Source organism: Loxodonta africana, chromosome X (assembly GCF_030014295.1).
Source record: "Loxodonta africana isolate mLoxAfr1 chromosome X, mLoxAfr1.hap2, whole genome shotgun sequence".
NCBI lineage: Eukaryota > Metazoa > Chordata > Mammalia > Proboscidea > Elephantidae > Loxodonta > Loxodonta africana.
In genome coordinates, this window is record NC_087369.1 from 122,749,986 (window position 1) to 122,765,355 (window position 15,370).

The 15,370-nt window shown below is 44.5% G+C and overlaps 1 protein-coding gene across 1 annotated transcript; it reads left to right on the forward strand.

Moving 5' to 3' along the window:
* The first annotated feature begins 664 nt into the window (after positions 1-664).
* Positions 665-14,117, forward strand: LOC100674678 (G protein-coupled receptor associated sorting protein 3-like). The gene is made up of 5 exons (XM_023541193.2): positions 665-919; positions 2,440-2,561; positions 9,721-9,785; positions 10,109-10,187; positions 10,536-14,117. The coding sequence occupies exon 5, from the start codon at positions 10,832-10,834 to the stop codon at positions 12,605-12,607; it is 1,776 nt and encodes a 591-aa protein (XP_023396961.1). The 5' UTR covers positions 665-919; positions 2,440-2,561; positions 9,721-9,785; positions 10,109-10,187; positions 10,536-10,831; the 3' UTR covers positions 12,608-14,117.
* Positions 14,118-15,370: the final 1,253 nt, after the last annotated feature.

Genomic DNA, 15,370 nt, shown 5'->3' on the forward strand with positions numbered 1-15,370 from the left:
GGGATGGAGCATACACACATGCTCACTCACCAGGCTTCCTTCTCACACCCTAGTATTATGTCGGGGCATTTTCTGAGGCATAAACTGAGACCATTAGCTGAGCAATTAGACAAATCTTCCTATGGTTCAATTGACTGGGTTTTTGCCTACTAAACGACTCTAATATTCTAGGCCTGCCTCCCTGAAATAACTCCCACCTTCCTTACCTGGCATTTGTAGATGTTCCTAGATCAGTAAGTCACATGATTGTAGACGGTCTCTTAGGTTTCTGTCACAGATGGGTCACTGCTTTACATGGTGCGTGATTTTATATGCTCACCCTCAGAGAGCTAGCTTATCGCCAGGTAACCCTGGGACACCTCACTGAGCTCGGCTGCTAACCAGAAGGTCGGCAGTTCGAATCCACCAGCCGCTCCTTGGAAACCCCATGGGGCAGTTCTACTCTGTCCTATAGGGTCGCTATGAGTCGGGATCTACGGGATGGCAACGGGTTTGCTTTTGGTCTCTTTATGAAGCAAACAAAATTTCTGACAACAGGAGCATGCTTTCTTCCACCACATTGGGCAAACTTCACCGATCGCCTGGGTCCCTGTCTGTACCTGTTAAAACCTGTTGCTATGGAGTTGATTCCGACTCATAGCGACCCTACAGGACAGAGTAGAACTGCCCCATAGGGTCCCCCTGTCTAGTGCTCTAATTAGAACGCTGTGTCAGGTGGCGGTCTGAAAGGCCCAGGTGTTCTGCTTTCAGCGACAGATGAAGGGGGGGGACAACTAAGCGGAGGCGTTTCCGGTGCTTCGCGGTTGCCATAGAAACCGACATAAAGATGGCGACCGTGACGACTTTTCAATAGAGAAGGACAAGACCCGGTAAGAGGAGCAGGTTCCCGCCATCAGGTGTTTGGGACTCAGCAGAGGAGGTGGGTGCTCCGCCGTGGGTGTGGGGAGACAAGGGGCCCCAGAGCCAAGGGGTGATTTCCTGCTTTGGGACTCGGTGTCCTGCTGTGTCGTCAGAGAGAGAGACGGGCTGTTGTGGTCCCTGCCGGCCTGAGGGAGCCTGGTGTCCTTCTCCAGGGGTGTCCTGGAGGTGTTTCCATACACAGGTAGGGGCGATGAGAGAGGGTCTTGGGAGGAAAGGGACAGAGAGGGGAAGAGATCATGTGTGCATGTATGTGTGTGCATCTCTGCAGCTGGAGAGAGAGCGTGTGTGTGTGTGTGTGTGTGTGTGTGTGTGTCGCCGCAGCTGCGGGGGGTGTTTATGGTGAGGAATACTTGAGGCAGTTAATGTGCATCATGTCGGTCCCATTGAGTTCCTAGGGGATATTAAGAACCAAGTGAGGCTTGTTGTTTCCCTGGGTTTACGTGGCCTCTGTGGGTACCAGAGGGCTCCATGACTGCTGTGGGATTTGGTGCAGACTGAGCCCCCATTTATGATTCTCCCATGAACCACTTATAACTATGACAGTTGTCAGGTGTTGCTTTCCTAATTCTGTCTAGATTTACTAATTAGCCTTCAAATGTAGACTACAGCTTCCCTTTCTCCCTCATCTATCCGTATACCTATCTATTCATGTGTGTATTAATTTTTATCAGTAAAACTCATAGATTCCTATTTTACTCAAAGGTTTACCATGTATTGCTATCATTGTTTTCATGTTCGTTTTGTCCCCAAAGTGGCCAGTGGAAGCTCCTTCAAGTTGCCCTCTGTGTCCTTTTGACAACTCCCTAGAGATGAGAATGTACTTTGCTCTCTGAGCCCATTTCCCCATCTGTAAGGGAAGTAATGATGCCTGCCCCAGAGCATTGCTTTGAGGATCTGGAGAGAACAAGTCTGAAAATAAAACCCTACAGTGTGTGGCATCTGTGCACCTCAGCAAATGTTGGTTCCTCCTTCTGCCTTTGCCTCCATCTTTCTGTGAACGCCATGCTTCTGACGTTAGCATAATAGCAGAGCTAGCAGAGAGCATAGATGGAAATGTACTGGCAAGCAGTGATAAACCCACATTTCACTGTGTCCCAATGTTCTCTGTAGTAGAATTCTGAGAATAATATTATTCCTGACCATTTATTTTTATTTTCAAAATACTGATTTACTTTGGTAGCAAATGGCTGTTCTTTGAAGACTAGTGAAGGGAGACAAGACCCATTAAGGTGAAGTGAGCTATATCAAATATTCATTTACCTAAAATTTCAAAAAAATGGTTACATTTAAAGAGGTAAACATCTGTATCTACTGATAGCAATGCAAAAACTCCTTTATGGCTTGAAACAAAACAAATGCCCATGACAAAACCAGCTGTATTTAATTTTATCTAAATTTACTTTCAGGCAATGATCCAGTAACACTTTCCCTCCCAATATTCTCTGTGACTGGCGCTTTCCACTCCATTACTGGAAGAAACAGTCTTAGTTTTCACAGGTTTTTCTGTTTCTTCTTCAGGTCCTCCTGCAGCTCCAGCTCGTTGCGGATTCTCCGGCTTCTCCTCTCCCGCCTTCTGGTCCACCGTTTTCCCCACCGCAGTCTGACCATTTATTTTTTTTAATCTTTTTTTTCTTCTATAGGTGAGTATTATATAATCCTAGTTTTCAGGATAAGACAATTGAGATACTGCAAGGTGAAATAAAGTATTCAAAGTCACACCGTTTGTAAGTGACACAGCTAGGGGTTGAACTGAGCACGTCTCCAGTACTGTACTCCTAGCCAGTCCAGTTAGGAAGAAGAAAAAGGCATTTGTTGAATGATGGCAGCCCATGGTGGTTGATGTTAGGCAGCAATCATAGCTCTCTGGGTGGAAACTATGCCTCAGTAGTGATTTTGCCATGTAGCAGAGGATGTTTCTGTAAGTAAAGCAAAAAGTTAATAATCATAAAAATGAAAAGGCAGTGATCATCACTGTTACTATGCAGTAGATGGCTTGGGTGTTAAAATCATTCCCTGGACTTCCATGGTGAATTACATTCCCTTTGAGGAGCTCGGAGCGCTTTTTCAGATGGGAATCCCACCGCCCTGTCCCTGAGGCGTTGCTGGTTAGGAGCAGGGCTACTCTGCGCCCCTTGGACAGGTGAGGCCAGATGAGGCCAGGTGCCTTACCCAAGGTTCCCTAGACTTACTGGGTTAGGTGTGGCACTGGGGCCTAGGTAGATCTCCTATCTCTCATCCAGTTGTCTGTCCCTCATATGTAGTGTTAGCTTTCAACCCTGTGTGTAGCAAATCACCTTTCAAGGCTCAGGGAAATATGCACCAAGGATTAACTTGCAGGAGGACCATCCCATTGCCGTTGAGCTGCTTCCTACTTATGGTGATCCCATGTGTTACAGAGTAGAGCTGCTCCACAGGGTTTTCTTGGCTGTGATCTTTATGGAAGCAGATCAGCAGGCCTTTCTTCTGCAGTGCCACTGGGGAGGTTTGAACCCCAACCTGTAGATTAGCAGCCGAGCACAAAGCATTTGTGTTATTGTCTCACGGTTCTAGAGACTAGAAGTCTGAATTCAGCTTGTCGGCAGGGACATGCTCTCTCTGAAGGCTCTAGGGGAAGGTCCTTCCTTGCCTCTTCCTAGTTTCTAATGGTTCCTGGCAATTCTTGGTGTTCTCTGGTTTATAGGTACATCACTGCAATGTCTGCCTCCAACTGTACGTGGCCGCTTTCCTCTATGACTCTCTGTGTCCCTCTCTTCTTTTTATAAGGACACGAGTCATATTGGATTAGGGCCCACCCACTCTAGTATGACCTCATGTAAACTAATAATATCTTTAAAGATCCTATTTCCCTACAAGGTCACGCTCACAGGTATGGGAGGTCAGGACTTCAACGTATCTTTAAACCCATTGCTGTTGAGTCGATTCCGACTCATAGCCACCCTTTGTGACAGAATACAACTGTCCCATAATGTTTTCTAGGCTGTAATCTTTATGCGATCAGATCGCCAGGTCTTTCTTCCATGGAACCACCTGGTGGGTTCAAACTGCCAACCTTTTGGTTAGCAGCTGAGCACTTAACCATCGGGCCACCTGGGCTTCCTAACATTACCTTAGTGTAGTTTTAATTGCATCTCTGTTACTAAAAGCAAGTTTAAGCCTCTTTATATATGTTTAAAGACAATTTGCATTTTTTCTGTTAGCTGTTGATATTCCTCACAGTTTTTGAAGGGGTAATTATTCTTATGCTTTTCTGTTTTAAACTTTGATATAGAAGTGAGTCAACACTTCGTGGGAGATATAAGTTACAAATATTTTTCCGAGTGTTTTTTTAATTGGCTATCATCTTTCTCCTGCAGATTGGCTGATGGGTTCAAACCGCCAACCTTTCAGTTAGCAGCCAAGCACTTAACCACTGCAGCACCAGGGCTCCTTCTATTTATGGGTAGAAAACCAAAAACCAAGCCGGTTGCCATCGAGTTGATTCCGACCCATAGCAAGCTGAGATATTTATTTGTTCTTACTATTTTTTTCACTTCCAAAACCAAGACATGTTTGACGTAGGTAAAAATGGAAAATTCAAGAAAGGAAAAAAGTAGTTAGAAACTTGTGAAATGTCTACTCATGGGTAGCCACTGTTAAGAGTTGAATATAGATATTGTTTTCAGAAATTTTACTATGTAAATGTCACTTGTATACTTAAGGACAGCAATGAGATGATATTACTTACAATTTTCTGAACTGCTTTTTTCCAACACACATCATATTATGAAAGTCAATCCATGTCTATCAAGATAAATCCATACAATAATAAAAGTGGCAGTAGAAACACTAACGATCAATTTTAGAATAGAAATAATGTTGAAAATGGTTAGTATTTATTGCTGACTTCCTCTGTGCCCAACACTGTTGTATATGCCAAAGCTATACTTACTCATTCAATCCTCACAACAGCCTGTGAGGAGGTGCTTTGTAACCGACTTTAATCATAGTGGAACTGAGGCAGACAAAGCAATTTGCGAGGACAAAACTTGAACAAGGCTGTGTGGCTCCTGAGTCCATACAGGTACACAGTATACACTACCTCCTCTTGTAAGACCTTACTGTTAATCAGGGCAAAGCACAATAACAGAAACCGAGGTACTGTGATCATTAAGGTTATGTGTCACCTTGGCTGGGCCATAATTCTCAGTGGTTTGGCAGTTATGATGTAGCTTGTCAGTCGTATGATGATGTGATCACTTCCAGGATGAGATTTGATATAATATGATCACCTCCATGATGGGATCTGCTGTGAGTAGGCTATCAGTTGAAAGGGAGTTTCCTCGGGGGTGTGGCCTGCATTGAATATATAAGTGGACTTCCTGGCAAGGTTCGTGGGCTTTTGCTTACTCTGGATCCTGCACCTGGCTCCCATTCATCTGACCTCCACTTCTTGGGACTTGAGCTAGCAGCTTACCTGCTGTCTTCCCTGCTGATCTTGGGATTCACCCATCTCTGCAGCCTGTGAGCAATAGCCCTGCTGTCTGACCTGCCAGTCTTGGGTTCACCAGCCTCTGCAGCTATGTGAATCAGGAGAAGCCTCTATCCTGACCCATGGACTTGGGACATTCCAGCTTCTATAATTTCATGAGCCATTCTCTTGATTTAAATCTATATATAGATAGATAGATTTGTACACTTTAATGGTTTTGCTTCTCTAGAGAACCCAGCCTGAGACACATACCATGTTTGTTTGATTTTTGTCAGTTTACTAAGTATAAATTTAAAATCTTGATAATAATCAGTGTGACTTAGAAGATGGAGAAACTGGGCCTTGTTATACTGTGAAAGGGGCTCCCCCGACATCATGTCTCCCTTTCTGTACCTTGGGGATGGTCCTCATTCTAAAGCTGAGTTGCTTTCCTGTGGGTGGGGATGAGAACACGTAGGATTCCCTGCCATTTTTTTATTCCGCATAATTGCAAGACCAATAGGTGTTTATAATAGATGTAAGAACAGATAACATAGAAAAGGAAATAAAATAACTACCCCAAAACATACTAAATAATTTCTTTTATAAGGATTAACACAGACTGGTTCCTATGAGGCAGAGGTTAAAGATATCCCAAATGTCCAACTTTTCTAAAGTACCTTACAACCCCATCATGTCTAACATCATCTACTCCTCCTCCCTTTAGTACTCTTCCTCTGGTCTCTGGATTTTGTAAGTTACTGCAACATCTTACAGAACTCACAAACCATACATAGAGTTAAGTGGTTTATTAGGTAAGTAACAGGGTACAACTCAGAATCAGGAACAACTCAGAAGTAAGAGGAACAACTCAGGATACAGTTCTTGATCGGGATAGCTTCTTCTTGCCCTCTGCTGTTGGGACCTGTTCAGGGCCTTCTCGGGCAAGTGTTACAACTCTCAGCTCCGTGGGTCGGGAAGCCCCACCTCAGCTGTCTGGCGCCAGTCTCCTGGTTCCTGCAGTCTCGTGCTGCTATCGCTCTTGCTACTGCTGCACAGCCATCTTGCTGTTTTCTGTGTTTCAGCTCCTCCTCTCTCTGTCTCGTGCCTCCTTTTAAGCCTAGCAGGATGGAAAAGATAGCTAATCTCCTTGTTAAGGTTTCATATATCTTATTTGCAGGGTCCCACCCCCACAAGTGCTCCACGCACCTTATTTGCATTAGCAGCAAGCAGTCCAATCCCCTTGATGGACCATAAGCACCTTATTTGCATAGTCCCACCATATCCTTGTGTGGGAGTCACAAAGATTATGGCTAGAACGGCCATATTAAGTAATTCACTGCACCGCAGGCCACCCCCGGCTCTTCCAGCCACTGGCCCTTTCATACTTGAAGAATTAACTTCCCCCTCTGTCTTAATCATCTAGTGCTCCTGTAGCAGAAATACCACAAGTGGATGGCTTTCACAAAGAGAAATTTATTCTCTCACAATCTAGTAGGCTACAAGTCCAAATTCATGGCATCAGCTCCAGGGGAAGGTTTTCTCCGTTGGCTCTGGAGGAACGTCCGTGTTATTAAGCTCCCTTAGCCTAGGAGCTTCTCCCTGCAAGAACTCAGGTCCAAACGACATGCTCTGCTCCTGGCACTACTTTCTTGATGGTACAAGGTCCCCTTGTCTCTCTGCTCACTTCCCTCTTTTATATCTCAAAAGAGATTGACTTAAGACACTATCTAGTCTTGTAGATCTCATCAATATAACTGCTGCTAATCCATCCCATTAACCTCATAGTCATAGGATTTACGGCACATAGAAAAATCACATCAGATGACAAAATGGTAGACAATCGTACAATACTGGGAATTATGACCTAACCAAGTTGAAAGATAATTTTGGGGGGCACAATTCAATCCATGACACACTCCCAATCATTTTACGAGTCCCAAATAGTCATTAACAATCAGTCATTCAGTGGGGCAAAGAGTACTCAGGGTGAGGTTACTCAGGTAGCAGCCATTCAGGTCTGCAGGAGGTATCCATTTGCTCTGGTCAGGTTCTCCAAAAGTCATCTCAGATTAACCCTTTCTGGCCTCTGATAAAATTTACCTGAGAGATTATTCCCTTGCTCTGAGTATCTCTTGAGGTATCAGTATAATGTTAGATTTCCCCTACTGCATTACCCGTTTATTCCTTCCTTTACCTTCAGTTATTATTTCTCCTTCCTTCCATTTGTCACTTATTTTTACCCAAACTTGTTGACCTTGGGAAAGAACATCAGGTTTAGCTGCTGTGCTAGTCCATATTGCTGGTAGCAACACCAGTCTAGCAAGTGCCCCCCCCAATCCACTCCCATTCGTGTTGGGTGGGGTTACCTGGGTATAACACTAGTGGGCTATCTCAGCCACTAGGCAATACAGCAGTATTCACTGTCAACCCCAATTTTGCCAGATGGGGGAAGGTACAATCCATCCCATCAGGCCCTTGAGAATTCTGGCATACAAGTTCAGGGGTATAATTACAGTCTCTTGCTTAGGGATCACCCCTGCTTCCAGCGCCTGCAGCTGCATCCCTGGTCCTGGGGCTGTAGCATCCAGCAGGAAATAAGTAATTTTAGGTGACATGGGGAAAAACTGTACAGTGGCACCAGCGTCCTCCCCCAATCCCTCTTCCCCAGATCCCCCAGAGAAGCGTAGCAATCTGTCCAGTGGTGATCCTCCCTTTGCCCTCCACATGTTAACTGTGAGCACATACTCATGAAAGCATGTGAGCCAGCCCTTCATGCCTTTATCTCCCTCTGTTTTAGATAACAAATGTTTGAGTTGCCCATTCCAATTCTCTATCAAACCATTACTCTGAGAGTGGTGTGCAACATGGTATGTCCATTTACTATGATGTTTCTTGGCCTGTTGCTACACCCTGTGGGCTGTAAAGTGTGTTTCTTGGAACAGTATCTTTTGTTCCAATCCCTTAATGGTGTTTTTGGCATTTGCATCTGTCACAGGATATGCAAAACCCAGTCCACAGTAAGTATCTATCTATTCCTGTGAGGACCCATTTGTAGCCACCTGGTGCCACAAGTGTCATTGGTCCAATATAATCAACTTGCCAGCTATGTGCAGGGCCTTCCACCCAGGAAATCTGCCCCATAGGTATCTGCAACCTCTGTCTTTCATGCTGGCAGACAGAACAGTCCTTATTGGCATTTTGTGCCTCAGAGGGTGCAAGAGGGATGTGTCTAGATTCAGCCCATCTCTGTATTGCTGCAACACCCCCATATCTGCCCATTTCATAGACCCCATTGGCCAACTCACATGAGCGTAGCAGCAGACCCACTTGCTGCCTCCAGTAGCCTTCCAATCCAGGAAGGGCCACAGGCTCCTCCTCCCGGTGCTATATAATTTTATGGGACCATGGACCTATATGTAGTCGGACATTGCCTGAACTGACATTATGTGGCACATGGCTATAATTCACCGCGCCACACATACCACCCACAAAAAAGCCCCGGTAATGTTTTCTTCAGGATCATATTCTTCCAAAAGATTTCTTATGCAGGTATTTATATATTTATACATGTGTGCATGTATTTATATTTTTATGTACAAAAAATAAGATGCCACCTTACATTCAGTTTTGTAAATTTCTTGTCTCACTCACCAAAAAAAAAAACCATTGCCATCGAGTCGGTTCCAGCTCATAGCTACCCTATAGAATACGTCAAATTTCACTGATGGTGAATAAAAATCAGCCTGTATCATATTTTTTCGTGGCTGTAAGAATACAATTGGCCAATAAGGACACATAAAAACAGCTAAAATTTATGATGTGCCAAGTGCTTTTTATGTATTGATTCTCCAGGAGGAGAACTCTCCTTTAGTAGGGAGGTGGACATCTCCTGAGGACCCCCGCTGTGTAGGCAGGCTCGCATAGGTAAGTGAGGTAGGATCTAGGTATGAAACACATGGGGAAGGTGAGGGGGCACATAATGCTATTATTGAAATAATAGTTCCCACTATCTTCTCTGCATGCTTTCTGAATACAGTTGCCCGTGTTCCACTACCCACTCCTACACCTCATGTTTTTGTCAAGGAAAGAGGTGTGCCCTCTCCTGGGAAATGGCTGACTTCAAAGTTGAGGGGAGGGGTATTCAGACAGGCTGTGTGTCTGTGGGGGAGATGGCGGGGAATCACTGGAGGAGAACCAGACAGGTGGTAGGCATTTAACATGGCCTTGAATATATAAAAGCTAAAGTTATAACCCTTGTCATGGGTGTTGGGCCATCTGCTAATCCCTCTGTTTCTTCTTTTTTGTGTCCTGTCTTTCTGTCTATCAATACCTCTGTCCCTTTCCTATAGATGTCTGTAGGGAGCCATTCTCTTGGAACTTAAGAAAGAAGACAGACTATTAACTTGGATCCAAGGTGGGTATGAACATGAGTACCCCCGTAGACTGGGTGTGGGGATTGCCTGTTGGCAGTCGGGTGAGACCAGATCACATCTTGGACCATTGACTTCCAGCTTTCCAGACACCTCTGCCCTCGCCCATTTGTGTACAGGAAATGGGGGCTGGTGAGCCAGGATCATGTCTACGGAGTAATTGGTAGATACTAGGGTGGGAAATGGGGAAGGAAGTGATGCCAAGAGGGTCCAAGGACGTCGGCTATGTTGTATAACCAGTGCTGTAGATTTGGAAAGGCAGATGTTTGTTGGATTGAGAGACCACTCCGTGTGTTCTTGCCCATAGATCTGCCTGTGGATCTGCTGTAGAGCTTGTCTACTTTGGAAGCAAGGAAGGAGGAGAGCCTCGCACCAGATCAGGGCAGGTTGGTGTGAGAATGAGGCCTACTTGGGTAGACCTGTAGGGGAGTGGTGTACACCAGCTTGGGGTCAGAAGGACTGTGGGTGCTCCTTAGCCTCTCTTGCTCTGATCTCAGCAAGCTTTCCCATGGTCCGTGCTCCTGTTTGATGCAGAGGAAAGAGTGTGTAGGGCCTGGGCAGGGTATTGTTTGGGAGTAGTGAGAGAGTGGAAGGGATAAAATGAGGACGGAGGTTCTCCACTGATCGACTTGTACCACACAGTCTCTGCTCTTTCATGTCTCTCTATGTGACTTTGTGCATAGAGCAGTACAGTGGGAAGAGACTCAAAGCCCCGTTTCATTCTTCCAACTCAGGTCCATCTGCAGTGGTAGCTGTGGTGGCCTTGGAGTGGCAGAAGACCATCCGTCTCAGCAGGTCTGCACCCAGGAGCTGTCATCTTCCTCCAGCCTGAATGTGCTTCTGCTCTCTGTCTGTATCATTAACAGAGGCTGTGTGTCACGGACTCTGTGACTGTTGAGCCAGCAATTGACTCTGACTGTTCCTTCCAAGGCTATAGGCTGACCCAGTGAAAGAGTGTTAAGGCACTGACCTGAGACACCTTGAGTTCTAAGGCCGATATTGAATAGGGCTACATAACAAGACTTGAGCCATGCCTGAGAATAAGAGTGGAACCCATGCTAAAACTAGGAAAGGGGCCGGCATAAAGGCTGAAGCAGAAAGGGAGGCTACTGGCATAGTCAAGGCCAAGGCAGGGTTTGAGACAGATGCAGTAGCAGAGAGGAAGGGAGTGTCTGAGGCTAAGGTTGTAACTGAGATGAAGGCAAGAGCCCTGTCAGAGCCTACGGCTCTGGTCAAAGGCGTGGCTAAGGCCATGCCTAGATCCTGGGCCAGGTCAGGGGAGGAGATGAATACAGACTTTGGTCCCAGGGCTGAGGATGAGGCCGCTGTGGTATCTGGTTTTTCTTGTGTGGCTGAGGAGAGTGCTGTATCTGGGGCCAGACACAAAGATGAGACTGATACTGATGCCTGGTTCTGGGCTGGGGAAGAGGCCAGTATCGGTTCCTGGTTCTGGAACGGGGAAGAGGCTGGTGATCAGACCAAGGCTAAAGACGAAGGAGAAACTGATATTGGTGCCTCAATCAATACTGAGGAGTTGGGAATAGAGGCTGCTACTGGGGCCAGCTGGAAGCCTAGGCCAGGGGCTGAGGAGGGGGAGGAGGAGGAAGAAGAGGAGGAGGGGGAGGAGGATGAAGAGGAGGAGTGGGAGGACTACGAAGAGGAGGAGGAGGAGAGCAAAGTCGTTATTTGGAAGTGGTTCTGGGATGGAGATAAAATTAGTTTTGACCCTAATCCTAGACCCTTGTACAGGACAGTTAAGCCCCGGGTAACGTGTGAAATTGAAGAAAGAAATAGGCCCAAGGACTGGTCTGAGGTAACTATCTGGCCCAACGGCCCTGCTGAAATTCCGGCATCGTTGGCATCTGGATACCAGGTCCCGTCGAGGACAAGGCCTGTTTCATGTACTGCCCAGTCCTCAGCTGAGAAAAACACGGGTTCCCTGCCTGCGGCAGAAGCCAGTCTTCATGAGGGCACGTCCATATGCCTACAGTCTATAGACGCATACCCATTTGATTCTGAGACTTGCACTCAGGCCATAGAGAAGATCAGAGGGCAGATCAGGATCAGGGAGCTGAATGGGATTAGGCCATTTCCTTGCCCTTGCAAAATGGAATGCCGCCTGAATTCTGAGGACTTTGAAAAGCTTGTTAGCTTACTTAAGTCAAATGCTGATCCTGTCATTCATAAAATAGCTCAAATTGCAATGGGTATCATCAAGGTTCATCCCCTTGCCCAACAGCTCATTAATGAGATGGGTGTGCTGACTGTTATTGAAAGCTTGCTCCATTTTCAATTCCCAAACATGACAAGAAAGACTGAAATTACTCTGAATCCCATTTCTGTGGAGCAAAGACAACGCAGGAGTATATTACATGTTGTGCATATGTGTAAGGAAACCGTGTCTTTTCCCTTGAACTCACCTGGTCAGCGATCTGGATTAAAGGAATTAGGGCAGCTGAGTGCTGACCGTAACCATCACTTGATTGTTGCCGCTTACCTTCCAGAGCTTTCCCGTATGCTATCCCTGGGAAATCATAAAACCAGAAATCTGGTTTTGAAAGTACTTTTGAATATGTCTGAAAATCCCATTGCAGCACGAGACATGATGAATATTGAGGTATTGTCAGCATTAAAACTCATCTTTCACCAGAAAGAGGCAAAAGCCAATCTTGTTACTGCCGTGGCCATATTTGTTAATATAAAGAAGCATATCAGAAGGGGATTGATTGTAGTTGTTAATCCCGTGAGTTATAATGAACTCAAGGCCGTGTTCCGTGAAGTTAAAACAATTATTGAAAAATCGTAAAATGAGCCAGAAATAAAAGAGAAAACTTGGAACAATCTCCAAACTTTAATAGGCTGTATGTTCCCAAAGAGCCTTGTGGTTATCACCATGTGCACATTATAAATTGCATCTTTAACATGATGTTACTTGTGATAGCCTCTGGGTTTGAGCTAGATCATATTTGGATATCAAATGAATATTACCCCTTGAGCCGAAAATACCTGTTGATCTTTATCCTGTCTAGTTTGGGAGATGTGTAGCATCTTCCATAAGGAGATCATCAACCAACATTGGAAGTAAGCTAGCTTGTTCATTAGTATGTACATAGATCTATTTGTGGCTTCATGTGGCAAAAAATGAAAAGCAAAGCAAAACAAAAGAAAAAAAAACCCTTGAGTTTATAGTCTAGTTGCCGAAATAAGGCATATACACACAGAAATATGAGTGCCAGTACCGACAGCGTATATATGCTCGTAGCCAAACGTGCCCTCTTGATCCTTAAAGGAAGCAGGGATTGCTACAGTGTAGACTGTTTAATGTAAAAGGAATAACTATTTTCCCTATTCCACCTGCATGACTCAACTCATTCTACAACACATAAACGGACCTGAGTCTCAGTCAAAAGGTCATGTTAGTTTATTTAATTTTTTATCTCGGTACCACATTTGGAGTTCTCATATTGTCAGGCTATTTGGTTTATGTCAGTGTCATCTCTTACAGAAAGAAAGGAAGGAGGTTTACAGGGGAAACGTTCCCCGAGTGCCTACTCTATGTCAGACACTTGTTGGCACCACATTTTACAGGTTTTTTTTTTTTTCTGTCTCTTTCTCCCGATGATCCTGTTGGATAGGCTACTAGTATTTCTTTTTATTGTAAGTCATTAATCTGGGTACTCTCCAATGAGAATCCGAGGGGTTTAATTTTTTCCTACATTCCCACAGCTGGCAGGTGCCATAGCTGTTTTTCTGGTAATCATGTTTGTCTGATACCGAAACCCACTCTCACCACACTGCCTTACAGTCCCCCTTCACTTTTTCCCACGATGGTCTTCAAGGCTCAGGAACTATTTGGTTTTAATGGCTCAATTTTGCTGTGGATGATGTCCCTACCGGGCTTGCAATTCTTAACATTTAAATTTCTCCAATCTGGCCATGTCAGTTAGGCTTTTGGCTCCACCTGGCTGGAGGTCAGGAGAAAAGTCTGGGATGAATAGATGGTTTGGCCCAACAGTCGACCCAGAGCGGCAGCTGTCTCAACCCACAAGATGGTGATTTCTGGAAGTCTGTATGGTCCAGAAAGTATTCCCAGGAGTTTGGCCTGTGGCTGAGTTCTGTAAGTCTTATGGCAGGAAGTACAACCCATGGTCTGAGCTAAAGAGAAAGATTCTGTGTGTGAAAGTATCGGGTTATACGCTTTAAGACTTTTACACAGTTAAATGAAATCATGCTCTCAGTGCTGTTTGTAACATGCTTTTTCCCTAGCAGTATATTGTGAAAATCTTCCATGTCAATAAATGTACTTATACAGCATATTTTTGAATCGTGTAATATTTTGGTATGTAGTCTCCCGATTTTGTCTTTCCATATTTTCTAATATACATATGAACACATTTATTCTTTTGCAAAAATGGGAGAGTGGTATTCTGCAACTTGCCTTTCCCTCGTCATTATTTTCCTAATTCATTATTGTAGAGATCTGTCACATGCTTTTTATTAATAGCTTCATTGAGGTATAACTGACAGAAACTAAACTGGTCGTATTTGGTAAGTTTAGACATATGTATTCACGCATGTCACCATCACCACAATCAAGATAGTCACCATATCCATCTCCCCCCAACAGCTACTTCATACCCCTTGGTAATCCCTCCCTCCCAACGCTCCCTTCTTTGCATCCACATAGTTTTCATTTTCTATGATTTTATATCAAAGGATTCATACAGCGTGTACTCTTTTTCTTTTTGGGGGGAGGGGTTGTTACTGGCTTCTTGCACTCAGCATAATTATTAGACATTCATCCATGTTGTATGTGTTAATAGTTCATTGCTTCAAATTGCCAAGTAGTATTCCATTCCGTGGTTATACCACATTTTGTTTATTCTCCTGTCGAAGGACATTCGGGTTGTTTCCAGCTTTTGGAGATTATTAATAGAGGTACTGTAAACATTGGTAGACATATGCTTTTATTCCTCTTGGGTAAATGCCAAGGAGTGGAATGGCTGGCTCATATAGTAGGTATACATTTCACTTTTACATTTTCCTAAGTGGCTGTGCCATGTTACATTACCACAAGCTGTGTGTGAGGGTTCCGATTCCTCTCCATCCCTGCTAACACGTGATGTTCTCAGTCTTTTTTCATTTTAGCCATATGGCGTTGTGTCTGTAATTTGCATTTCTCTAGTGAGTAATGATGTTGAACATCTTTTCATATGCATGTTTGCTGGAGACTATGTGCAAATCTTTTGTCCGTATTTACTTCTAAAAGTTTTATAGTTTTAGGTTTGACATTTAGGTCTATGACCCATTTTGAGTTAATTTTTGTGCATGGTGTGAGTTACGAATCAAAGTTCGTTTTTTGCATGGCAATATCCAATTGTTCCAGCAACATTTACTTAAAAGACTCTTCTTTCTCCACCGGGCTGCCTTTGCACCTTTGTCAAAAATCAGTTGTCCATGTATGTAGTGTGTATTTCTGGACCGTTTCTTATGTTCCATTGACCTACTTGTCTATCTCGATGCCAGTACCCCACTGTCTTCATTGCTGTACCTTCATAATAAGTCTTGA